This window comes from Eucalyptus grandis, chromosome 6, assembly GCF_016545825.1.
Source record: "Eucalyptus grandis isolate ANBG69807.140 chromosome 6, ASM1654582v1, whole genome shotgun sequence".
Lineage (NCBI taxonomy): Eukaryota > Viridiplantae > Streptophyta > Magnoliopsida > Myrtales > Myrtaceae > Eucalyptus > Eucalyptus grandis.
Genome location: NC_052617.1, coordinates 22,213,624 through 22,239,664, shown reverse-complemented (window position 1 = coordinate 22,239,664; position 26,041 = coordinate 22,213,624). Strand labels below are relative to the sequence as shown.

The window sequence follows — 26,041 nt, the reverse complement described above, 5'->3', positions numbered from 1 at the left end:
GAGAGGCCGTGTTTCCCTGGCAACAACTATGTTACGGTCACACATCCCTTGGCTACTACCGTTTAGGGTCATGTGACCTCAGGCAAGGTGACTTGAGGTTGCCCTAGCCTCAGGCAATGTCGCCTAGGTTGCAATCTCATGTGACATCAATTGGGTTGCGCGACTTTAAGCCACCTCTTCTAAGGTTGAAGGACCTCAGGCTCCATCAGATTTAATTTTGACTAAAAAGCTCTTTGTAAATAAAAGTTTTACCAAACAATATTTAAATCAAAGTTATTTTTCAATGGTCAAATTTACCATACATCATAGCATTTCAAAAAACCCTTTTAATCCAAAATATTTACATTTTTCCAATGTCATTTTCCCAAAACCGAGATGGGCCATGCATACCATGTAGCGAGGGCTTTTTAGCGACAAAACCCTTTGTCGAGAAAACTTCTAGCGACTCTGCCCAGGGTAGGAGATCGCGCAAATCGTTGGCAAGAGTTTTGAATTAGCAGCCGAGATCTCCTTGTAAATTAGGCCCGAGAGATCGAGAAGGTTTTCTGGACTTGGGCCTGAAGTGCCCTAATATAATATTTGAAATCTGAATTTGAACTCAACGAGCCCAAACGCAATTTTGATTTCATTGGGCAATTGAGCTATTGTTTGACCTTCCACCGAAATGTCTCAAATTGAATCGCTTTATTCATTATAGTATGACAAAGGAAGATCCTGTAAAGCCCAGCATAGCATGTAATAGCCAAATTTAACTTGAGTTAGAAAGGTATAGCAGAAGCAAATATCCCGGGGATGAGCCTCAAGCCTATAATCTGGCGTTTTGTGTGATCATCGCTCTTAATTCGATTTAACCTTCGGGAAACTCTTCTAATTGTAAACCGGATAAGGTCAAATAGTAGAGAAGAATGACATAAGGACTGTAGCATCACATAGAATCAATTTTAGTGCTATAAATTGAATAGTGGAATGCTTAAAGGGAAATGTACAAAAAAGTTCTAAATATTTTTTCACATTTTGCCTATTAAGTTCATTTGATTCATTTAGGCCAGAAATGGTTAACGTGGACGCCAATAGTTTTATGTGGCACAACTGGTACAGATGTATACTTTTTTTTATAAAGAATTTTAGGATTTTTTTGGAAATTTTTAAATAATTTTTAGTTTTTTTCTCTTTGACATTTGAGGTTTTCTTTATGGTATCCTTTGGTTCAGAACAATAATTTTTACTCTGTTTTTCACCTCATGGAAGGATACCGAGTTGTGGTGGGGGACACAGTACATCATCAAGAACATGACGATTAGAATGTGGCAGAAGAAGTCGTTTCGGCATGTGGAAATAACGACTCCTCTGTTGCCCACGATCGCGTTCATTTGGTCCAGTCAGAGAATGGCCCTTGGAGCTCGAGTGGACTTAGGAGAACTGAACTTACGTCGAAAATTTAATGTGTGATGATGTCTCGTATTTACTTTTCCGCAATAGAGAATTGTTGATAATAGCGGGAGAAAGATACTCCTAAAGAGAACTTGGCTGGGGACAATAAGGGTAAAGTTTCTTCTATACTTCTGGATTTTCTCTAGCATTTGTTTCGTTTCTGAGCCTCACTCAAACAAATGTCTCCCGCAGGACTTTATCAGCTTGACAGAGCGTGCACAATGTCAAGTAAATTTCTCATTACTTGTTTATTGGCTAAACCTCTTAAAACTTCCCCTCTCAAGGTCTTCCTCACTTCCCACAACATATCCCGTTGAAGAGCAGATTCTGTACATTTGGCTACACACTAATCCAATTTATATCGGTATGTCATGGAGAATTCTCTATAACAAGTATGACAGGAGGTTACAGGCAGGTTTTCAGAAACCGATGGCCTATGAATTGGCTGTTCTGGCTTTTCCTATTATTTTCTGCCCCAATCTTTCTCAAATGTCTTGTTAGATGGATATAGAAGTTATGAGATTGTTCTTTCTCAGCAACATTGCTTTCTGCTGCCGCGGGGAGATGCTAAGATACAGTGATTATAGTGTGCCACTGGCCGAGTTTGAATTAGACAAAATTACCAAATTCAAGCCTCTCAGGGTAGTTGAAGGGAAGGACTTTGTCAATGGAAACGAAGACAATAATCCATCAAATTCTGTGACCCTGTCTAGTGAGAACAGTGTGAATGCTCAAGTGAACGATGGTGAAGCTAGTGTCACAGGCCTAAAGAGAGTCGACCCGAGAGGTTCCCAAGGGGCAATTGCGACTCACTCGTGGACCTCCTGCTCTCACTCGGATTCCCACCGAGCCTTCTCCCCGAATCTTCCAAGGGCGGACGAAACCGTCATTGAGTCATATTCTAGATTTTTGTTCCGTTATTTATGTCGGTAGACGGTAGTTGACATTATGTCGGTAGTTGAGACGGTGCGATCTCGCCCGCCGGATGAAAAGTAAATCAACGGATGTAATCCGAGGCTCTCAACTATAAAAGAGGTGTCATCCCTTATTTGTAATCATTCAATCCATTTCATAAATATCAAAGTTTTCCTTTCCTCTCAGAGCTCCTCTCTCTAACTTTCTCTCTCAACGATCCGGGTAAGCGAGCGGGTAGACGTTCGATCGAGCAAGACTTGGCTTGGGTGATCCAAAGTTGCCCAAGTTGCCGCGCGGTCACGATCCCAATCGATCGGCCCGTGAAACTAGCATCTCTGATAGAGATGAAATTAATGTGGCTCATCTTCCTATGCAACGATGGCCTGAAACCTGCTGAAGACGTCAACTTCTGTGAGTTTGCCACTAACAGTTCTTCGTTCTCTTTTGGGTTACTCAAAGAAGACTCACTAAAGGCGAAATAAGGTGCAATCCCTATCCCCAGAGATCATGCAGAGACCCAAAGAAACAAGAAAAGTGTGCAAAGTGAAAATAGACAAAATGCAGGACAGGAGTACAGTAAAGTAATAAAATCAGAGTCACCTCCAGCATCTTGAGAAAGCATCAGTATCTACTTAGAGTTTGGAAAAGTTGCCTCCATATTTGCATGGGGTTAGAAGTAAGCCCATTTGATAAGAAGAAACAAGAACAGTATACACATATTGAGGCCCGTCCATCATGATCCTGTCTTGATTTCAGAGTAGAACCTGTGTGAGTTCAACATTTACTAATACGGGTCGTCTTTCATGGAAGCCTATGTGAGGCTACCGGGGTGCTTTATTAGATAGGCTTTTAATCCTGGTAGGAAAACTAGGCAGGTTTATTAGCTGTTCTAATGGGCTTCCCTCATCCCCACAAACATCCACATAAGCTAACGTGTAGGATCAATTGCTCAGAGAGCGTCTGCTTCTCCCCGACATTTAATTTAGTGTTGAAATTTGATGGTTGAATCTTGCAATGCAATAGTCGGACGGTCTTGCCAGAGGCTTCAAATTGTTCATGCTTACCAACTGCAAGCTTGGGTCATTATGCATTTGCAGGTTGCCTTCTACTAAACATTAAACCAGGAAACAGTTTCATTATGAATTTTACTGTCGCAAATCCAACCGACAAAACATAATTTAACCACAACTTGCAAAATTCCTCACATCTCATAGTGGGCCATATATTTTCACTAGCTTGCTTCCCAGGGATGGTAGCCGTTGCTCCAATCCCTCCAATTGCTCTAGCAGATCCAAAGACCCGTTTGTCTCAAAAAATGAATAATTTAAAAATATTTTTCAAAAAATTATCGTTTGTAACACTTAAAATAATTGACCAATAAATAATATTTTTATTATCAATAAAAATTTATTTCTAAATTATTTCATGGATGATAAAAAGATATTTTTAATTTATTAATTTTTTTAAGTGTATCAAGCCATCATTTTTTAAAAATAATTTTTAAAATTATTTATTTTTCTTGAAATAAATACATCCTAAACACCTTTAAAATGAACACCTTTTCATACTCAGACAAACTCACGAAGAATTATAATATGGAAAATAACTCACCTTCAATTTTGTTTAAACTATCAACTCTTGCATGCACCTTATCAGAGGCTCAGCCAGAAAATGAAATGAAAAGATACTCATATAATCCATTTAATTAGCTGATGAAAAAAAATTCCATATAATTAAGTCAAAATGAGATTTTCCAATTCTTAAAAAGATACTTGCACAACATCTCTAATAGGGGAGAAAGTACCCAAAAAAAAAAAAGTCATATAAATCTAGTGTCAATTCAATTTTAAATTTTTCAATTTTATCGATTTAGTCTATTTTGCATTTCATCAATTGAATCCCTTCGACTAAGTATAATTTCCCTTCTAATTATTGTGCAAATCTGAATCCATCTCCATCCTCTCTCTTTCTGTTCATCTTTCTTTCCCCAACAGCACACACAGATTTCGCGGGTAATGCTCACATAAGGGCGAAAGTTACAAAGAGCCAACGCTCAAATCAAAGGCGTCCGAGATACCAGCAGTGATTGCGGCACCATGTCGATTAACTTCCGATTCAAAAGACCACAAATGCTCGCCGCCGTCCGAGCAGGCAACGTCAATGCCGATGGGTGGCCAGCGTCATTCACAACCTAACCCTTTTTTAAAAAAACCGGCAAGTTCAAAAGCGCAATCTAATGAGTGACGTCCGATCTCGCCAGTTCAGTACTCTCAAATGATGTGTTCAAGACCCGTCGCTGCTGACCAAGCACCTTATCACGCTTCTTTAATGCAGAAAAAAATTGACTATTAAATGGCCGATGCAAATCACGACTCCCGTCGGGTCCGCAACTTTCTCATCAACAAGCAAGAAAACTGTCTCGTCACATAGCAATGGCTTTCTTTTGACAGCAACATCTTTAGAAAGCTGATCCGAAAGAGTTTATACAAAATAAGGAGAAAAGTCAACCCCCCCTTTCTTTCTCCTTTAGACAGATCTATCGCTACAGAGACAAAACCCCACTGGCACTTATTGGAGCCTATTTTAAGTATCACACACATCACTAGCAAATCACACGCGCCAATGTAGGCATGTACTATGGTATATGCAGTATGCATCCTCTCGTCTCTTTTTCCCATCTCACTTTAACCTTCAAAAGAGATGAGAAAACCCAAGAAGAAAGAGAAGCTGTAAGTCTCCTCTGAGTAGGACAAACCCCGGACCCATGATCAAAAAGTTAGATCGCATCAGACGGCTGGGGAATTCTCGTAGGAAGTGGGGCTTGCGCTGGTGGGCTCCACCCTCCGCATCATGACCCCGGAGGGCTTCATCGACAGGTCGTCCTCGTCGTGGTACGCGTACGCAAACCCGCCGTGCCTTGTCATGTCCATCCCTTGCATCTCGTCCTCGCTGGAGATCCTGAGCAGCTTGAGCTTGTGCAGCCCGTAGAAGAGCGGTCCCATCGTCACCGAGACCCACCCGCAGATCACCAGGATCTGCACGATCTGCGCCGCCAGCAGCCGCCCGCCGCCGCCCATGAAGAGCCCGTGCGGCCTCTTTCCCGGCCCGCCGTACACCTCGTCCACGTAGACCCCCTTCGCGAAGAGGCCCGTGAAGAGCAGCCCCCACGCGCCGCACCCGCCGTGGAGCTGCGCCGCCTCCAGCGGGTCGTCGTAGTTGCACTTCTCCGCGAGCTTGTTGCACCCGATGAGGACCCACGCGGCCACGAACCCGCACACGATCGCGGCCCACGGGTCGACCACGGAGCAGCCCGAGGTGATGGCGGCGAACCCGCCCAGCAGGCCGTTGCACACGTCGGTGACGTTCCAGTGGCCCGCCAGCAGCCGCTTGCCGAACAGGGTGGTCAGGGCCGCGGTGCACCCGGCCAGCGTGGTCGTGACGGCCGTCCTCCCGACGGCGCTCCACTGGCCGTAATAGCTCCCGCTCGTGCCGTACGCCTTCAGTATGGTGAGGAACGAGCCGGGGTTGAACCCGTACCACCCGAACCACAAGAGGAACGACCCGAGGACCACGAGCGACGCGCTGTGGCCGCGCAAGGCCACGGACCGCCCGGCCCGGTCGAACCGGCCGATGCGCGGGCCCTCGATGAGGGCCCCCCAGAGACCCGCAATGCCGCCGACCATGTGAACGACTCCCGACCCGGCAAAGTCGATGGCGCCCGACCCGAACAGGAAGTCGCCGTTGGACCGGGTCGGGCTGGCCCACCCGTCGCCGGACCAGAACCAGTGAGAGACGATGGGATAGACGAAGCCGGTCAAGAAGGAGGAGTAGATGAGGTAGGCGACGAACTGAGTCCGCTCGGCTATCGAGCCGCTCGTGATGCCGGCGGCGGCGATGGCGAAGGCCCACTGGTAGAGGAAGAAGCTGTAGTCGCCCGCCGGCGAGGGGTACTCCTTCAGGCCGAAGAAGTGGCGGCCCACGAAGCCGTTGGAGGGCGAGCCGAAGGCGAAGGCGAAGCCGAAGAGGTAGTAAAAGAGGCCGCCGGCCGCGGCGTCGAGGACGTTGGTGAGCATGATGTTCATGGTGTTCTTGGCGCGGACGGAGCCGGCGCAGAGCATGGCGAAGCCGAGCTGCATGGCGAACACGAGGTAGGCCGAGAAGAGGAGGTACGTGTTGTTGATCGCGTAGGAGGTGTCGCTGAACTGGTCGGAGATGGCGGAGAAGCGGCTGCAGAGGAAGGTGGCCATGGCCGTGGAGTTGGGGCCGCCTCCGAGGAGCGGGGCGAGGTCGGAGGCGGCACAGGAGAGAGTGGACGCCATGGATGAGGAGTGTTGAAGCCTGCAAAGTTGTTGTGAACGTGTGAAAGAGGGAGATGAGATAGTGGGGGAAGATGATGAATGGCGGGGGGTTTATATATTGGCGGAGAAGGGGGACTGATAGGAAGGCAAAGTCTGCATTACGTTTTTTTTTTTTTTTTCAAAATGAATTAATGTAATGCCCTCTTGCTCTATAGTCTTTCATAATTCAATAATAATAATAATAACAGTCGAGGGTTGGAATTGAAGAGAATATTCATGTATTGATTCACTTAAAGTCATAATTAGAGCCAGATAATGACCTAATGAATTATTACAACAGGGCTAAAAAAAATATTTTCTGGGGATAAGTTGATAATTTCGATTTTACTTATTGCACTACTCAAATGATTTGAACTGTACATACAATTTCATGGAGTTCGGTTTCATTTCGAAATATTGAAAAGAAAGAGATATCTTTGGTAAGAAGCCAGTAAAAAGCTATCGATGAATCTGGGCGTGGTCCAATTGAATTAATTGTCTTTTGAGTATATTCAATAACTATTTTAATCCACTTGTGGCTATACTAATGTAGGCAAGCATTAAGGTCAAACAAGATGACGCGACCATCAATATGACAAAATTTCAATTCTAAATTAGAAAAAAAGAAAAAAAGCAACAGCCACCAATTTTCGGATATTTAAATTAAGAATTGAATCCGGTTGAGTAACTAGTTGAATTATTACAGTATAATAGGACGTGTGAATACGTTTGCTATTACCTTGGTGATTCGTGCATTATTTGATTGCATGATAGCCAAAGTATCATATCACGCCGGTCAGTCCATTTTTTTGGATTTTTCTTCGGCTGTATAAACTGGGAGAATCTTTCGAACTTATCAACCAGCTTAGATTTAATTTCATAATTTATAAAGGATCGAAGATTTGGCAATAAAAGAGCGCACATGATCTTGATTAAGCCATTTGTTCAATTACTGGAGTTACTAATTATTCTATAAGAAAATGAAATGCTTGTTTCATATGAAGATTATCCTAACATGCAAGTGCTCACACAAGTGTCTCAAGCATTTTTCAATTGTTGTAAATGGGAACAATGTACTCATTAACCATCAATAAATATTGAGACATTTTTAGGTGTGCCTGCATGGTAAAGAAATCTGCTTTAGCAATCCGCCCGAATTTTGTGCATGTTATTTATCCATGTGCAAGCTATACTTTGGAATAATGAACAATTATCGGAATCTATTTAATCATGTATAAGTGACGCATAATTCTACTACTCCGCACACGAAAGATATGGATTCTCTTGCTCCGCTAATAGATTTGAGTTTAGTATCAATAAGTGCCGAAATTCATTGGTAAACAATAACTTTGTCTTTCTTTGGAGATAAATTGTTGGTAACTTATGGACACTTTCACAAAATATAGAAAAGAAATGAGATCAATCTGGTCTAGAGATTTGTGTGTACGCATTTTGATTTTAGTTATTGCGCTGATCCAATGATTTGAACCGTACATATAAAACCATAGAGTTCAGTTTCATTTCAAAATATCGAAAAGAATGAGATGTATTTGGTAAGGAGTTAGTAAGAAAGCTACCAATGAATCTAGGTGTGGTCCAATGAAATCATTGCCCTTCGAGTATATTCTATAACTATTTAAATCCACTTCTGGCTTTACTAATGTAGGCAAGCATTTAGGTCAAATATGATGATGCGATCATCAATATGACAAGATTTCTATTCTAAATTAGAAAAGAACAACGGCCACCAATTTTCGGATATTCTAATTAATAATTAAATCCGGTTAAGTAACCAGTTGCATTATTTACAATATAAGAGGACATGTAAGTACGTATGATTACTACCTTGGTAATTCCTACATTATTTGATTGCATGATAGCCAAGGTATCATATCAAGCCGGTCAGTCCCTTTTTTTGGAGTTTTCTTGGGCTGCGTAAAATGGGGGAATCTTTCGAACTTATCAACATAGGGTAGATTTAATTTCATTATTTAGATGGCGTACGATCGAAAATTTAGCAATAAAAGAACGCACATGATCTTGATTAAACCATTCAGTCAATTAATGGAGTTACTAATTATTCTATAAGAAAACGGAATGCTTTTTTGATATGAAGATACCCTACCATGCATGTGCTCACATAGATGTCTCAAGCATTTTTCAATCGTTATAAATGAGAACAATGTATTCATTAACCATCAATAAATATCGAGACATTTTTAGGAGTGCCTACACAATAAAGAAATCTACTCTAGAGATTCACGCTAATTTTCTGCACATTATTTATCCACACGTAAGCTATACTTTGGAATAATAAACAATTATCGGAATCTATTTAATCACGTATAAGTGATGCATAATTCTACTTCCCTACACACAAAAGATATCGATTCTCTTGCCACACTGATAACTTTTAGTTTAGTATCAGTTAGTGCCGAAAGTTATTAGTAACGAAAAATAGTAATTCGTGTCTTTCTTTCAAGATAAATTATACATTTATCACAAAAAAACTTCAAATTGGTACACTTATAATAAATTTACTCAAAACTAATTTCTTTACTACCAAAAACTCCATACCCTAAACTGATATATTTGTAATAAATTTATCATATATTAGTTTCTGTTAAATTTTACTGTCAAATTACTAAATTAGATGACACGTGATAGTTGGCTAGTATATCGATTTAGGATTTTACTCTTAATTTGTCCTAATTTAGAGTTTTTTTGTATTAATTCAAATTTACAGATGGTATATTTGTCACAAATATACTATTTTGGGGTTTTTGACAGTCAAAAAATTAGTTTGTGGTAAATTTATAGCAAGTAATAAGTTTGGGATTTTTTGTGATCATTTGGGATAATCTTGTCACAAGTATATCATTATGGGGTTTTCGTGATCAAAAAAATAATTTGAAATAAATTTATCACAAGTGTACTGGTTTGAGATTTTTCGTGGTATTAATTCATAAATTATTGGTAATTTACAAACACTTCTACAAAATTAAAAGGAAATGAGATCAGCCTAACCTGGAGATTTGTGTGTACGCGTTTCCTTTGTCTTTTTATAATCTGATCTATTAAGCCGATTAGAGAAACCGAAGAACATGCCGACAACAAAGTCTATATTAATCAATATCTAATCAGAAGAAAATTACAGACCAAGAGGAAAAAGAAAATTAGCAGGAAATTCAGATCAGACTTCTGAGGTGATGCAGGCATGATCCGCTCCTGCAGAGTTCACTTTCCATTTTTTTTTCAAACGATAATTATTTGTTTATCACTCCAAATCTGATCCAATTTGCAGGTTTACTTATCATTGAGTAGCTCTCAATATTCCTGAATCTCTGATTAGTCAACTGATATAGCAGATTAAAGAAGAGATTGATCGATTCTCTGCTGACAGCTAGAAGAAAACAAGAACCTAAACCCTAACGCAGCGAGGTATTTTCCGGAAATGGCAAAGATGGTTGTTTCTTTTCTGGATTATCACGGCACGTCAAGATTAAAGAACATGGATCTGTTCTTGAATCAGAACGATTTCTGTTGCGACTCGCTGTTGGTTTTCGGAAAGATCTGTTTCTTTTTATTATTTATTTATGTTAGTTTTGTATGTGTAAGTGAGAGGCATTATACATTATGGTCGACAATTATGAAAAATTTCAAACATAAACTAAAATTTTTGAAGGTCTCTAATTAGAACGACTGCGGACTAAGCTTCTCCCGCACCCAGCACAAAGTTTTCTTTTTCTCTATTAAAAAAGAAAAATGGGATTTTTTTTGTTCCTTTTTACATCTCTCTAACACATGAAAAAGCTCTACATGTATTACAAATGTGTAATTATCGCATCTAATTATGTCGTATTATGCACGTATCGATTTATATGTTTGAGGTCCATTGTTTCCAGAAAATAAAGATTTCATAAGTACCCATTTCATATAGAAGCTGTATATCCACGCGTTTATGTTTTCTATGGCGATTGGATCTCTTTAAAAACACATGACGCAATGAATTTGCTTGTGGGTTCTCCTCTAAGGTTCTCTTAATGACACGTCCATTATTTCAGGCGAGGAAGGCCCAGGTGTATCCGCCCAAGGGCAAGGAATAGATTCCAATTGCATTAAGCAAGAGGGGACCGCAGTTAACCACAGTTTTCTTTACAATTTACAGACATTAGGTTAGAATCTACCTAATTAATAATTAATGACGTAGATAGTCAGTCCAGGACTTCAAGCAGGAGAACAAGCGTGCGAGGATGACGATGACACGCACCAAAAAATCAAGAATCAAAGCTTAACAAGTGCCTCTTCAACCAACAACAGATTGATAAACACATCAAGAGCCAAAGCCTCTTCTTAGATGCTAAGAATTATTAATTCGAAACTTAATTACTATTAATTCGAAACCTAATTTCATTGGTTATGTTCTGTAGGGATTGCGTCTTATGTGGAAACATTTGAAAAACGGGGAGGGACATGAAGACCAATGAACATGCGTGTCCCCTAGAAAAAATATAAATTTTTTGGACCCCACCGTATTATTTGTGACTGCAAAGATTGGCTTAAATCAATGGGCCAATTTGCATTAATTTGGATAAAGGATGAGGCGTAAGTTACAGTTGACCGGCCGAAGGGGTATGGAAAAGTCAACGACTCAGCCTGTGCAAAGAATCCACAATGCTGAACTGGATCTACACATTTGCATCTCACGGACACAACTAACATGAATATTCTCTCTCTTAAATCAATTGGCCAATTTGTATTAATTTGGATAAAGGATGAGGCGTAAGTTAGCCGAAGGGGTATGGAAGAGTCAACGACTCAGCCTGTGCAAAGAATCCACAATGCTGAACTGGATCTACACATTTGCATCTCACGGACACAACTAACATGAATATTCTCTCTCTCTCTCTCTCTCTCTCTCTCTCTCTCTCTCTCTCTCTCTCTCTAGCAATATACATACATATACATACATATATGTTCTTATATACGACTAATTGTTTAAAAATACAAAAAGTTGCGGTTCAACATTTGTTAGTATATTCGGCTAATGATAGAGCCGGTTTAGAGTTAAATCCTAGATACTTCCCTTTCATCCATTTATAATCTTTTGTACTCGACGTTATATTTGAGCTTCAACCAAGATAGAAAAAACGAGAGAGAGAGAGAGAGAGAGAGAGAGAGAGAGAGAGAGAGAGAGAGAGAGAGAGAGAGAGATTTTGAGTTATTTACACAATCAAGATGTTACACATAGACAAGTCTTACATCGGAAAATTAGTATGATGTTGAATAAATATATTCTAATTGGTTCATAACTCATAAACTTAAACTTTTGAGCGAATGTAAGTTTAATTGGATGTGTTGATAGGTTCGAATTGAAGTTTCCTCTTGACAATTTTTATAAGTGAAAGTATTAGACTTTTGCTGCCGGCTAGTAGCCGCCTTCACTCACCAATGATAAGGGTTATCCCTTGCCTACATTTCCTCACTTTTTTTTTTTGTATTTTAAAATTAGCTTATTGTTTAATATAATATAAATCAAATTTTGATTAGATCAACGTCATTTTAGCCACATCAACATCACGTAAGATAGAGAAAATAATAATAATAATAAATAATAATAATAATAATAATAATAATAATAATAAAATAATAATAATAATAATAAAAAGCCATGTCAATATTTCGGAGTTAACAAAAGAACTTGATTGCATTAATTTAACAAATTTTACAACTTAATTGTATTTTCTGAAAATTTTAGAATTTAATTGTACTTTTCTGATAAGTTTTAGAATATAGTTATGGCACCTCTTATAAAGGGATCGACACCCATCATGATCGAGACATTACAGTCGGTAATGATATTATCCGATGTATCAACGATATTACTTGATATTTTGTTATCCTTCGTCCGTATAAGCATAGGGTACGATTTACCGAAAAAGGAAATAATTATTTATCCATTAGGACGACATTGGAAAGATTATCGTTAACCTAATGCCGATAACAATGGAGTTGAAAAAACCTGCCGGCTTGTTTCATAAAGTCTACCTTGGCCTTTTGGTTTTCTTTCTAATATCACAATAAACAAACATGTAAATTCACAATGATCCTGAAACTTGCGACGCTGCGAACTGTTTAAGGATTTTGGGGGCACTGGTTACGTGATGAATGACGTTTCAAGAGAAGGACATCTTGTTTTTGTCGTTTTGGTTTTCTATGTGCTCACTTGGCACCAGTTTTCCTGCTTTTCTAATTGCAGTATTTTACGAATTGCATTTGATTTTTGAATTCAGGGTCGTTCGTTTCGATGGAAATTGCTTTTCCGATTGGAGAAAAAAAATGCTTTTGTGAACGAAATATTAAAGAAACATGATTTCAAATATTATGTTTTTTTCTTCCTTCAATGTGTGCAGATACAAAATCGTGGTGCTTTTTAAGTTATCGACTAGAGTCTACGGATTGAGAGATTGAGATGAAATGTTAGGTCTCAGCTGAAGCCGCCAAGGACGAAGCAAAACAGTTAGATTGCCGACTGTGACGCATAGGGCTTCCTTCGATGAATGAATCACCACGTTAGCAATTTTAGGCGACACTTGGTGAGAATTTGATTGCATTTCACACAATGGTTTAGTACTACATTAAATTTATGATATAATTGGAATTCGTATAGCACATTTAAGAATACGCTTGTTTGACTGAAAATTTCACGATAAAGCAAAATATTTTCTACGAATTTACGTTTATTTGATTTAGAAAAAAATATTTTTTTCTTGTCAGAAGTGAAAGTTATTTTCCATCAATCTAAGTTTGTTTTGTTTATCCATATAATATATTTTCCGTATCGATTAGTTTTCCACCATCTAAATACTGAAAAGTCAGAAAACAATTTTTCCGAAAATGGTTTCCCTTCAAAGAGATGGATTCTAAGACCAAAAATGCAATTGCCTCCCTAAAAGTTCTCATTGAACGTCATAGAGAAAATAAATACTCTTGGGTATTTCAATATTCTAGGCAGTATGTTATACTGAAGATCAATCTGGCAAGTTATGAAGTTCATATATAGGGAAGCTGCTTCTCAAACGAATCTCAAAGGAACAACTAGTTTAGTCCATTCACAATGTTGTCACGCTTCCTTATTTTACTTGAAAGAATCTCCAATTTCAATGCACCAACTTGACATTGTCAAGACAATAATCTTAACATCAAGGAGAGTTTAAAATCATAATTAAACAAATACCACTTCGTTGGTTTGCCACGTAAACACCCCGCTTCTCTCTCCCTCTCATTCGATTAATTCATATCTATTCAACCAAAAAAGAAATATTTAGACTTAATCTATTCAATTTGGACCTAATTATTATGGTCCTAGAATCATTAAATTAGTAAGAACCTTGTTGTTTTCAACTTTACTCTCTTATCAAAACTAAAATATGCGAAGTGGCAAATTTTCCGTTAGCCGAAAGGCCACCCTAGCCGTGCTAAAGCAAAACGCGACTTCTCGAGGAAACATGCAGGCGTTCAAGCCAGCATTGTCAACTGATTTAAGTTATTTAATGAAGTAGTTAAATTACAAAAATGAATCTGACAACTACAGAAGCCCACATTTAATTTTTATTTAGGAGGGATTCTAGCACGGACAGCGAGATCATGCCCATCAGATGTTGACCACATCGATCATTTATTTTTAAACTGAATTTGTAAAACCCCAAGAATAGTTGTAGAGCCAAGTCGCCGCGTTGTGCTCTAATTTTGATTAACTTAATAACGAGCATCGTTTATTGACTAATTCGAGAGCGACATGCACGGTAAATTATGACTTCTTCCTTAAATTTCTTTTATTTCGACGATCTTTGTGCACGTCGGCTCACCGCGGTTACTTGGAGTCTCTGATTAGTGTTACCAATGTTCTATCTTAATTTATTTTTTAATTTTCGCCGCCATTTAATTACAATGTCAATGGTCCGATTTTGCAGTTATTTTAACAACCGAAACCGTGTAATTAAAAGATAGATCCGAGACAAGCATCTAGTTTTCCGCTCTTGTTTTTGGTCCTTCTCTTTCATTTCACAGAGATTAAAATATACCTGATGGTCGACCCACACGCGTATTGAATCCAGTCCATTTTACTTGGCCTTGGCCGGCTTCTTTGCGGCCGCCGCACAGCAAAGCAGCCGATATCTCTTCAGCTGCCGCTTGGGCTCGAGCCTCCGCCGCAGCAAACCTTCTTCGACAATGTTGCATCAGTAATTGGTTTAACTCCTAGCGACCCAAAAAGATGCAGGGTACCGATTGGGACCGTATTAGTAACGTCAAATACACAGGGTTTCTTAACAAGTAAAAAGGGTAAACAACACAACAACCAATCCATCTTTCACTTGATACATGAGAAAAGTGTTAGAAAAAATCTCAAATCTATTGTATTTGTACCAATTTAATCATAAATAATTTAATTGTGGCAATTTAGTCGTCTTAAATCTTTTGACTTAAAGCCAATTCAATCATTTCAATTAATTTTGATTAGATATTGCTCTGTAAATGTTGGTCAACTTACATGTACCACGGTCGATGCTGACAGCTTACATGTACCAAGGTCGATGCTGATATTGACATTTTTATTTAATTTTTTAATAATTTTTAATAATTTTTTAAAATAATTTTCTCCCTTTTTTCCTCCTTTTTCTCCAATGGCCGGCAGAGCCATGGATGGCAAGAGTGGCCCTTGCCGCCACAAGTGAGGGTCGGTCTCACTCTGGCGAAGCCGCCTAGGCTGCCTAGCTTGGGCGAGGGTCAACCTTGCCAGATTTGGCCAGAACCCACTTTGACTTTGCTCTTTTGAGGACGCACATCAAGCAGCTGATCGATATTTTACGCAGCATCAGAGTTGTTTCCGAGGTTTCAGAGGTGCCTGGACTTTCGTTCTTTGCAGATGAAATGTTCGACGAAATGCCGGTGAAGACTGACTGCCACAGTTTGCTTCCGTATCGAACTGGCGATGCACGACGATTGGGGATTCAATTGGCGGGGCGCTTTTCTTAACTTGAAACCTTTAATTAAACCACGTTCATTTTTTTGCAAAGACAGGCAATTGCAAAATGCTGTTCTCAAGAGTTCCTCGAGTCCTCCATCACAAATCCAATAACCAAATCCCAATCTCTCCGTTTCGTCAGCTACAGACCCTCCCTCCAACTTCCTACTTCGATGAATCAAGAAAGATAACTACTTTGCAGTTGTCCAGCACATTTCCAACCTTGTTCACCACAATTACAACATGGTCTCACCAGATCTAGCAAGGGCAGCCTCGCCGGCACTCACCCTCACCCCAGCAAGGCCAACCCTCGCCAGCAATGGCCACTGAAGGAAAGAGGAGGAAAAAAAGAGAGAAAAAGAAAAGAAACAAAAAAATTTGAAAATTGTTAAATTATCATTAAAAATTTCCACACTAGCGCTTCGGCTGTGCCACGTAAGTAGGCTGATATCCACGTTAGCAATATCCGGTCAAAATTGGCTGGAATGACTAGATTGACACAAAAGAAAAAATTTAGGACTAAATTGGTATAATTAAAAAGTTTATAACTAAATTAGCACAAATGCAACGGGTTTAAACTTTTCTAACACTTATCCCCTTGTCGTGCTCAATACATGCATGTATCTATGAATCTAAATTTACATAATGTCGTGCAAGTAAGCAACCGTAGTTCTGAAATGAGACAGGGCCTCAAAAGGTGATGCAGAAGCCATTAGGAATGCATAGATTTCTCGTAGTAAACCTGGACCGTTCTTGGAATATAATAAGAAACACGAAATTGTATTTTTCGCTAACCACACAATTCGTCATGTTCGTCTAACCCAACCGACACATTATATCATCTAAGCCCAGTAGCATGTGTTTTCTTACTAGTTGAAACTACCAGACCTCTCAATCATGTATTGAGCTCAAATAAGCAGTAATAACAATCTTAAATTAGAATGCTTTTAAGTGCATTTATCGTCTTTCAGGTACAAGTGCACCACCTTCCACTCAGAGGATGAGATGTGGATTGGAAACATCATGGCGTGTGGTGCAATGCCTAGTTACAGGGCAATCTCGAGAAAACTGGAATGAGAAAAAGGACCATTCCTGAGTTTAACTGAAAATTGCAAACGAGACAAAGATAGCATCTTTCCGCCCTATGAGTTTCAAGCCTAGCAAGACTTATGACAATGCAGTATCATTCACCTTGTATAAGAATCCGTCAGCTGCCGACTTTTGCTACCTTTCTCTTCTCGGTTTGACCAGTTAATGGACACTGCATCTCTGTCCAGCTTACCGGAACCATTGTTGCACCTGCAATCCCAGACCAAAACACCCGTCACTGTTTCATCAAGAGATCATGTAAGTAGAATCATTATTCTTAACACTGCTACAGAAGGCTCAGATAGCCCGAATCTCAACCAGGCGAGGCATTCCTGCACACTTTTTTGATGTGTTCTTTTTTCTGAACTAGGCTTTCCACTTGCAATGTTAAGAATAATGCGTTCACAACTAGGGACTAGGGATATAAATGCAAATGCATTCACTTGCGTTCACTTGCAGTGGGTATAAATGCCATTTGGTTGGAACTAGGGATGGCCCAGAGGTAGGATTCCTGGCATCCCCAACTAGGGATTCCACTTGCAGTGGATATAATGCCATCCACACACAGGGATTCCACCCTGCACATCACTTCAAGCCACCAGTTCACCATCATCAATATAGCTCCAATTCCTGCACACTTTTTTGATGTTTTCTTTTTTCTGAACTGGTTGACAGACTTAGCAAGTTATTCTGATTTTTATTCTCATCTTTGCAAGTTTTTACACTCACAATCATAGGTATTGTCTTAATTGAAGGGGCAACCATGTACCCCATGGAAACAGAGACAATGCATGGTTTCTTGTCCCCGTGTGCAGATTTTCCTCGCGACACGGGGTGAGAATTGCAGTAACTAGCCCCGTGTCACCCCATGGCCATCCCTATTTGGAATATCTATTTTCACATGGTACTGAAAGAAACTAAATACTGAAACCTTATATATAGATGGCAACAGCTGTACATGATTTACCTGCTGCACTCTCTGCCGACAGGACACCAAGTTCGTTCTTCGCGGTTGACAAATAATAAGCTCGTGCATCTCCAAGGGACAGCTAATGATGAATTAAGGAAAAATTGAAAACTAATCCGTAGCCCAACTCTAACTACACAAGAATGATGCCCTTTCTTATTTCCCTCTGTCCATTTGCCTGGAAGTTTTTTCAGTTGTCTTTTTCCGTGTTAGGGGATGAGGGTGGGTGTCAAGGACAAAGAACAAACAGCCTTCATCCACAGGCATGTTTTTCAATGGTGCTATTGTAACAAAATGATACATCCTTAATTTTCCCTTTTCTTTTCATTTAATGACTGGGAGCTCAGAAATATTATTTTGATCATTCAGACCATCAAAACACCCTTAACCTATGTGCTATGGAGACCATAGAAGTACAAAAAAAGAATTCGTATCCATTTGGCAAGAGAATCAATGATGAGAGTTTCGAAGGAGGACAAAAAATCCCCAAAGAGCTTTCATGGGAAGTGCAGAGTTCTCTTCATTACTTACAAATCAGAAGCATGAGAACAAATAAGTTAAACCTAGTGAGATTAACACAAAGTTTTTGATATATATATATATAGGAGGAACATTGAGGATTCCAAGACTTCACGATTGATGCATAATCAGTATGCTGGGTTGAGAACTGACTGATTCAGTCAGCAAGGGCAATTTGATGCTTTTAAAAAGCTTTACTGACTCCCCTACCAGAAGAAGGTAAATATGGTATGGGACATTAATTAATAGTTTCTGGCATGACCCCAGTCTATTTAGATATTTTAGCGACAAAACATGCCAACTAGTACCATGATCAAGAAAATTCAGAAAATTTATGAAGATTGCCTTCCACAGTGCTTCAAGCATAAAAGGATACAACAAGAGCTCTGACAATGTCACCCGGCCGAAAAGATAAGTGCATATCAACTTTGTCGATCTCAGTCGCCCTAACATCTTGTTGCCTGTCAATACAGAGTATTTAGCTCCACTTTGTGTAAACCCCAAGAAGTATACATACACAAAACATATCAACAAGACAGCTGCAGGGCATGCCACACTTTTTTTGGCCAAAGTGGGCATGCCACATTGAAGAATATGATCTGACCACGAATTCTAATCAAGAGCTACTAAAGATAAGTGGTCAATAGAGGATATCAACAAAAGACAAACCTTTCTTGTTGAAGCATCCTTCTTTTCATATTGCACCCAATAAGTCAAAACCGTTTAGTTCTCAAAAGACAACAGCTTGCCAAACTAGGATCGACAGTTCCCAAATTATAATTACTGACCAGATTGTAACATTCTCACGGGCTGATGCATCAAATGATAAATAGTACAAAACATGATGCACAGTCACACATGCCCTAGATGATATGAGATTGGAGATCGAAAAAGCTCTCAACTTGAAAGAAATAACCCAGTCATAAAACTTTCAGAAATTCCTGGAGTTGGTCATAGATACTACACGCATAGAAATTAATCAAACTACTTAAAGAGACACGAACCATACCGAATTATTCCTGTGAACTTTTCCCTGACGGACTTCGGACCAACACAAAGTATGTCAGCTGAGGCCATCCTATTCAACACTTTAGTCACCTGCAACCATAGTTACAAAACCGGAACAGCACATTGGTTTGACGGATGACCTACAATCCTTTGGAAATTATGGTAGCAATGCTGCATAACCTTTAGAAATAGGAGCTTATTCTTAATCTCAGCACTGAAAAGCCCAAGAAAAAGCAAAATGAACCTATTTCTAAGGCAAAAACTTCCAACTCATGGTAGGGAAATATATGAGCAATTCACATACTCTTGCAATAACAACAGAACCTGGCTCTGGAACTGCACCATGGGCTTTGTGACCAATCACTTCCACAGTCGGCCTCTGGATAAAACAATTTACCACCAATACAATAAATGTCCATCTCATTTTACTAAAAAGCATTTAACAACAAATCATTAACAGGATGACTAGGAAAGTGTTCCTCCATTTTCACATATAATTCACCAATTAGACACAAATTTACTGGAATAAAAGCCTCTATAAAGTAAAAGCAGAGGAGCCAAACTTGATAGGTGCAAGTGATGTTCATAGTTGTGAGTATGCAGTTCCATTAGTGGGACAGCGATTGATGTCTTCTTATGATCTTCTATAATAAGTCAAGAAACCAAATGTGGCTAAGATATCTTGTAAAAACTGTGAGCATGACAGAATCAACAACAGCAGAAACCACAGCAAATATTACTAATTTTTTGTAGAATTTTATACCCTTGGGGAAAGATCCACATTTTCACCAATTGCTGGGCCGTCACCAACAGCACAACACAACCTCCATTACTCCTCAGACAACAATGACTCAACCTCCACAACATTGCATACTCCCATTGCGAGCACTATGACCCTGTATAGACCACCAAGCGCCCCGAGCACCGAATGTCCAGCATATTTCCAATCTCATAACCAATGCTTACCCACATAACAGTTCACTTAATCGTAATCTCGCAGTCCACACGTCGCCACAGACACAAAGCTATCTTGAAGCACACTAACAGAAGATGCCGCATTTTCACCCAAGTTCTTGCAACTGAATTCATACACACATGAACCCAACTAATCAAATCAGCCATCTAACCAATACAAACCCATCTCACGAACCCAACTAACCATAACCACCACCACCATCACCCTATCTCTTGCATTCCCTTCTCTCAGCGAACTCACACAGAGCAAACAGACGAAACGCCAACTGGGTATTCCCTTTCGTTCGTACCTGGTCAGGCGCGTCGGGCGGGGGAGACACGGTGCGGACGCGCCCGGTGAGGGAGGCGTAGACGAGGTTGCTGTGGGGCGCCAGGTAGGCGCCTCGTCCCGGCTTGACTTCCGCTGCTCGACCCAGCACGTCTCCCGGCGTCGCCAGCTCCTCCGACCCCTCGACCACCGTTTCTTGCATATTGCTAAAGCTTCTTCTCCTCCTGCTCCTTCTTCTTCCACCACGAACTAGACGGCGGCGAGGCGAGGCGAGGAGGCGAGGCGCGGCGGCGGAAGTACGAGGACGGTGGGGGTTTGTCTTAGGGGAGGTCCGGATGGCTTTGGTCCCGGGTCTCTGGGCCCGATTTGATTCCACGATTTGGATCTCGGGTTCGGTCCGGAAGGCCCGAATAACCGGACTGGCCCTCAAATTTATATATTGCTCATTAAAATGGATACGGGTTAAGCCCATCGGGCCTGGAAAAGGACACGGGCCGACTTAGTTAGACAAAATTTCAATAATTTCGGTTCCAGCAGATTGTGGATCGTTTTTCCGGTGTCTGTTTTGCGGAATATATTTTCCGGCAATTGATTTAAGCATAAGCTAACGAAAAAGGTTTTCTAACCAAAATTTAAATTTAGAAAAATAATTTTTCTTTATAAAAATCAGAAAACATTTTTTCGAAATATTAATAAATATTGATGCTTAAATTTGAAATTCTATACTTGAGCATGGGAACACTAGTGTTAATTATCAATTCCCAACATTCAGCATTAACCCTCTAGTAGTTAGGTTGAGTGCTAGGCCCTCAACGCCCACATTCGAGTCTATCAAGGTCGACCTCAAACCCTTGGTACTTGTACCCAACGCTCTGGCACCCAAGCTTGGGTGGAGAAAGACCGTGCTCAGGTGCCCAACAATCAAGTTACAGCCTCAACCCTTGGGCCAGATGTATAAAGACCATGTTCTCGGCACTTGTGTTCTAGTACTTGATTGATAAAACATTTGCTCCTATAAAATTATATGTTTTTAAAAATTTTGAATTTTTTAATTATTTTTATTTTAAAAATTTCAAAAATTTTAATTTTTTTTCTTTCCTTTCCTTTTCTTTTTCTTTTCTTCATTTTCCCGATGAGGTTGAGCCTCATTAGATCAGTTTGCCCATGAGCTCACATCCTCCGATGGTGAGGCTCGAGCTTCCCTAAGGTTGGCGAGCTTGCAACAACTAGTAGTGAGACTCGAGCTTGCTCATGATTGGCAAGCTTGTGACCTCTAGCAATGACCGAGCTCATTGCCAAATTGGGTGAGCTCGTTGAACCACATTGTTGACAACATATCATTGGTAGCTAACAAGCATGCGATCCTACTAATAAAGCCATTGGGGAAAGGGGCACCATGTTCGGGATTCGATCATTATTGATTATCACACACATGATCATAAAAGAGAGGAGTAAAGGAAAAAAAAAAAAAAAAAAAAGAAACCATCGGTACAAAACCTTTACTACTAAATCTCGCCACTGTATAAAATTCGCACCACTTTTGTCTAGAAAAGCTAGATACGTCACATCATATTTTTAAAAAATTTGCCTAGCTTTTGATTGTGGATGAGTTCGCCGTTCTTTAAGATTGCGATTATTTCACCTATAAAAAGCTCATGACTTGAAATTCCTGAACATGCGACCCAATAAAGAAAAAGGTTTTAAGATGATAGATTTCTAGAAAATAGGGTCGTACTAATAACTCAGAATATTCTTCGCATCTTAAATATATACCATTAATAAAGTTTTGATTCATTAAAAAAAAAAACTTGTAATTCTATCCTTTTGAAAATATAATTTGACATGGAACAATTAAAACTTTCCCGCACTCTCAAGATTTTCATGACCATGTTTAAATCACTTTATACCCTAAAAGTGGACCATGAGATTTGGGAAAATTAAGTACATTCGAAAAAAACTCGTCATCTTATTTAATTTAAAGTAATTCTTATATCTAGTAAAATGTTGTCAACCTTTCCAAAATTTCGAACAATCAATAAGACGATTGGACAGCGAGTTTTAGTAAGACTATATATAGCAAGGAGTTTTGCCAGGATGTACTCATCCAATAATGCAATTATTTGATACATATGCTATTTATCTTCCTACCCACAACCGGTATTTTTTTTTTTTTTATTATTATTATTATTATTATTATTATTATTATTATTATTATTATTATTATTATTTTTTGTCTATAAGGTGATTCCTAGCATATTGTCAAAGAGAAAGAAAAAATAAAAAAAAAGGTAAAACAGCATTTGGTGGGATTATATGACACTAGATAAGATAATGTTGATCATATTTGGCATCTCAAAATCCGAATATGTCCAGATATAATCCTAATAAAATAAATTCATCATTATCAAATGATGGATATATCCAAATAGGATATGTCTCACACTCATCTCTTTCCTCCGTACCTCTTATACACCCATGATCGCCACTCTCACGGACCACTGTTTCGTTAACACCAGCGAGACTCGTCATGGAGACGAGCTTGACTTGATCTTGGCTAAATCTAGAGTCCCTCCATGATTGACCTCAACTCTACAGAGCTCGACTGGATCTCAGCCATAGTGGAGCTCGACTTGACTTTGGCCACGAAGGAACTCTATCTAATGCACCTCCGCCCCACGAGTCACCACACCTTCGTCTGCCCGGCCTCAACCTTGGTGTCGACGCGAGGATAGGGTGGCAATCACCTTGCTCGTCTGGCCACCCAACAAATATATTCTGACTCTGCGAAAACACCCTTTTCTGATATGTATAGAGAGCTGTCTGATTTCTATTTCCAAGTCATCCCTATGGATTACCTGTTTCGTTTGATATAATTATCCCCAAAGCCCTTTCTAGCTTAATTTCATGAGAAAGGATTCATGTAGTATCCTCGATCCAACCAGATATCTTCAAATCACTATCTAGAATGAGGGGGTAGCGAATGGCGACTGCGGTGGAATTTTGGAAACGTTTCCCCACACCCATGTGAATGCGACGACAGAGAAGAAACTTTAGGAACAAAAGTCGCATTTATTTATGATGTTTAAAAAAAAAAAGGGCCGACAAGAAACAAGATTTATCTTTCACAAATGGGAATAGAGACAACAAGGATGAATAAAGGGGATGAACCCAAAATCCAATGGTTAATGGTCAAATTGATAATTACCAAAAAGAGAGAGTCATAAACTAATTGCATTTATGCCAACTCAATCATAAACCTTCAATTTGACCAATTTAGTTCTGAAACTTTTTAATAATTTGTCAATGTAGTTCATCTCACCAAATTTGGCTAGGAAATCACTAACAGACAATTTTTTCAACTTTTTAATGTTTTCTGAATTTTTATTATTTTTTCTTTTATTTTATGTTCTTGTCTTTTCCTTCTTTTCTTTTTGAAGTTTTATTGTGACCAGCAAGGGTCACTGGAGCTCACTGGCCACAAAACCTTCACCTAGGTCTTGCTATAGCCTTGCTAGTCAGGCGAAGGTAAGACTCCCTAGACCATGGAGGCCTTCGATGAGGCTAGCCTCCTTTAGATTTGGGTGAGGGCTGCAACCTTTGTTAGTGATTGACAAGGGCTTTACAGCCTCATTGGTCACAGTGAAAAAAAAAAAAAAAAAAAAGAAATTAGTAAAAGAGAAGAAAATAAAAATTTGAAAAATATTGAAAATTTAAAAAAAAAAAATTATCTATGTTAGTATTGAATCTTGTAATGTAGAATGGTTGTTGTTTATATTAGCGATCTTTGGTCAAATTATTCGGATAGACTACATTAACAAATTATCCAAAAATGTTTACCCACCCCACTATGGGCGCGTTGGCTCACTAAATTGACAATTAATTGAAAGATTTTTATAACTCAATTAGTTAAATTGAAATGTTTGTGAATAATTTAGCACTAATATAATAAATTTAAGACTTTTTTTCCATAATTTTTCCGTAGGCCCATGATGAAGATGGAGGGGGACCGGGTGGATGCTGAAGATTTAGCACGGTGGTGATGCCAAGAAGATTAGATATCCCGATGGTTCAGAGATCTAACATCAACATTCAATCCGACATGGGCAAAGATGAGGAGAAGGTGGGGAGCAAGAAGGAGAGTGGGGCGGGATGTATGTACCGGCAGCAAGAGCCATTATGTGAACATTCAATACATCAGAACATTAGACATTTAATCCAAGACATATATCAAACATTGTATAAATTATTAGAAATTCCATCTTTATTCAATTCGATCTATATCTTTATATGACCTTGTTCATCCGATGAAAAAGCTGAAACAAATAAATGCAGCCTAAAGGTCTGACTCTAAAATGATTGCTAGCATCTAAAGGATTTTTCTCTAATAAATTCACATATATTTATCCTCGTTTCTACTGTGTCATGCATAGCTAGTTATGAGTGCTATTAGATGAAGTAGAGTAATCAACAAGAAAATTCTGCTTATAAAATATGAAGGATTTTGTTGAGCCACACGGTGTTTGCCCCACTTAAAGTAATTGAAAAATCAATGATCTACGCACCAACGATAAAATAAATATATTTTCCACTTTTACCAAGGTCAAAAGAGATTGATAGGCAATGATGGAACCTCATGTCGTTCGGCTAACTTCTTTTGCAAAAGAACATCACCCCAGCTTTCTACCCCAATTATTATTATTTTTGTTAATTAAGCAAAATAATCTAAATAATTCCATAAGCCTCCAAGAGGAGCCAAAAAGCTCCTCCCATCGTGCAAAGCTCCCGTGCAGCCAACAACCGATGATGGAATGATGGAACTTGGCGGTGGCTTTGGCGTGGAATGGCCATGTGAAGTTCTCAATATGATATTGAAAAAAAAAATTATTAGCCTCCAAAAGAAAAGGATAAATAAATAAATAAGTGAAAAGGTCCACAAAAATTGTGACACTGGAAGCACCTTCCAGATGGCAATTTGGAGGGTGCAGCTCTTCTGCTCTCTTTCAATAATGGTACCACAGAGAAGCTGCTCTTTGCACATGGGCTCCAGCTTCTATCCACCTTCATGGCTTGAGCTATCTCTCGTTATTTAATGTTTGGTAAAAGAATCATTGATTCATTATGTGATCGATTTATAAAGATTGATGGACTAAAGATAATTGAAAAGCCAGATGCATTTGCATGTGAAGGATTTTAAGATAATCGGCGGCATTTGTTCTTTGAGAGAGAGAGAAAGGGGTTTGGTGGGTAAGGACAATGATTGTTGTAGTGATAACCTTGCAGAAATGATTATTTTTCTCACTTTATTGCAGCCACCATGAAACCTCTCTCTCTCTCTCTCTTTAAATTCATTTCAGTCATTCAATCAGAGACACAAATTCTGACAGAAGAAAGTTCCAAGATGTCTGTCATAATTTTAGTCTTCTTTTTTGGGACATGGGTTGATTCTTACCTCGCCTGTCCTATCAAACATATGAAAGGAAAATAAACAAAAATAGCCAAAGAAAGGG

The 26,041-nt window shown here is 39.3% G+C and overlaps 2 protein-coding genes across 4 annotated transcripts; both read right to left on the bottom strand.

Annotated features, from left to right (window-relative positions):
• Window positions 1-4,750: 4,750 nt before the first annotated feature.
• Window positions 4,751-6,721, bottom strand: LOC104432553 (ammonium transporter 1 member 1). Its single transcript, XM_010045013.3, has one exon. The coding sequence runs from the start codon at window positions 6,663-6,665 to the stop codon at window positions 5,133-5,135; it is 1,533 nt and encodes a 510-aa protein (XP_010043315.1). The 5' UTR covers window positions 6,666-6,721; the 3' UTR covers window positions 4,751-5,132.
• Window positions 6,722-15,891: 9,170 nt separating this feature from the next.
• On the bottom strand, window positions 15,892-20,816 carry LOC104432552 (exosome complex component CSL4). 3 transcript variants are annotated; one of them, XM_039315792.1, is made up of 7 exons: window positions 20,557-20,816; window positions 19,596-19,670; window positions 19,293-19,381; window positions 18,660-18,744; window positions 17,765-17,846; window positions 16,900-17,007; window positions 15,892-16,034 (listed from the first exon to the last, which is right to left on the bottom strand). In XM_039315792.1, the coding sequence occupies exons 1-6, from the start codon at window positions 20,734-20,736 to the stop codon at window positions 16,916-16,918; spliced, it is 603 nt and encodes a 200-aa protein (XP_039171726.1). In that variant the 5' UTR covers window positions 20,737-20,816; the 3' UTR covers window positions 15,892-16,034; window positions 16,900-16,915. The 3 variants fall into 3 exon arrangements, with proteins under 3 accessions (XP_039171726.1, XP_010043314.2, XP_010043313.2); XM_010045012.3 differs by lacking the exon at window positions 15,892-16,034 and adding an exon at window positions 16,064-16,197; XM_010045011.3 differs by lacking the exon at window positions 15,892-16,034 and adding an exon at window positions 16,425-16,776.
• Between the last annotated feature and the right edge of the window lie 5,225 nt (window positions 20,817-26,041).

What these genes read in the sequence shown, in the direction of transcription:
- LOC104432552 (XM_039315792.1), bottom strand. Translation starts at nt 20,736, where the DNA reads ATGCAAGAAACGGTGGTCGAGGGGTCGGAGGAGCTGGCGACGCCGGGA. An exon ending in GTTCTGTTGTTATTGCAAGA is followed by an intron (nt 19,382 to 19,595) that starts GTATGTGAATTG and finishes CTATGGTTGCAG; the next exon opens with GTGACTAAAGTGTTGAATAG. An exon ending in AAGTTCACAGGAATAATTCG is followed by an intron (nt 18,745 to 19,292) that starts GTATGGTTCGTG and finishes CTGTATTGACAG; the next exon opens with GCAACAAGATGTTAGGGCGA.
- LOC104432553 (XM_010045013.3), bottom strand. Translation starts at nt 6,665, where the DNA reads ATGGCGTCCACTCTCTCCTGTGCCGCCTCCGACCTCGCCCCGCTCCTC.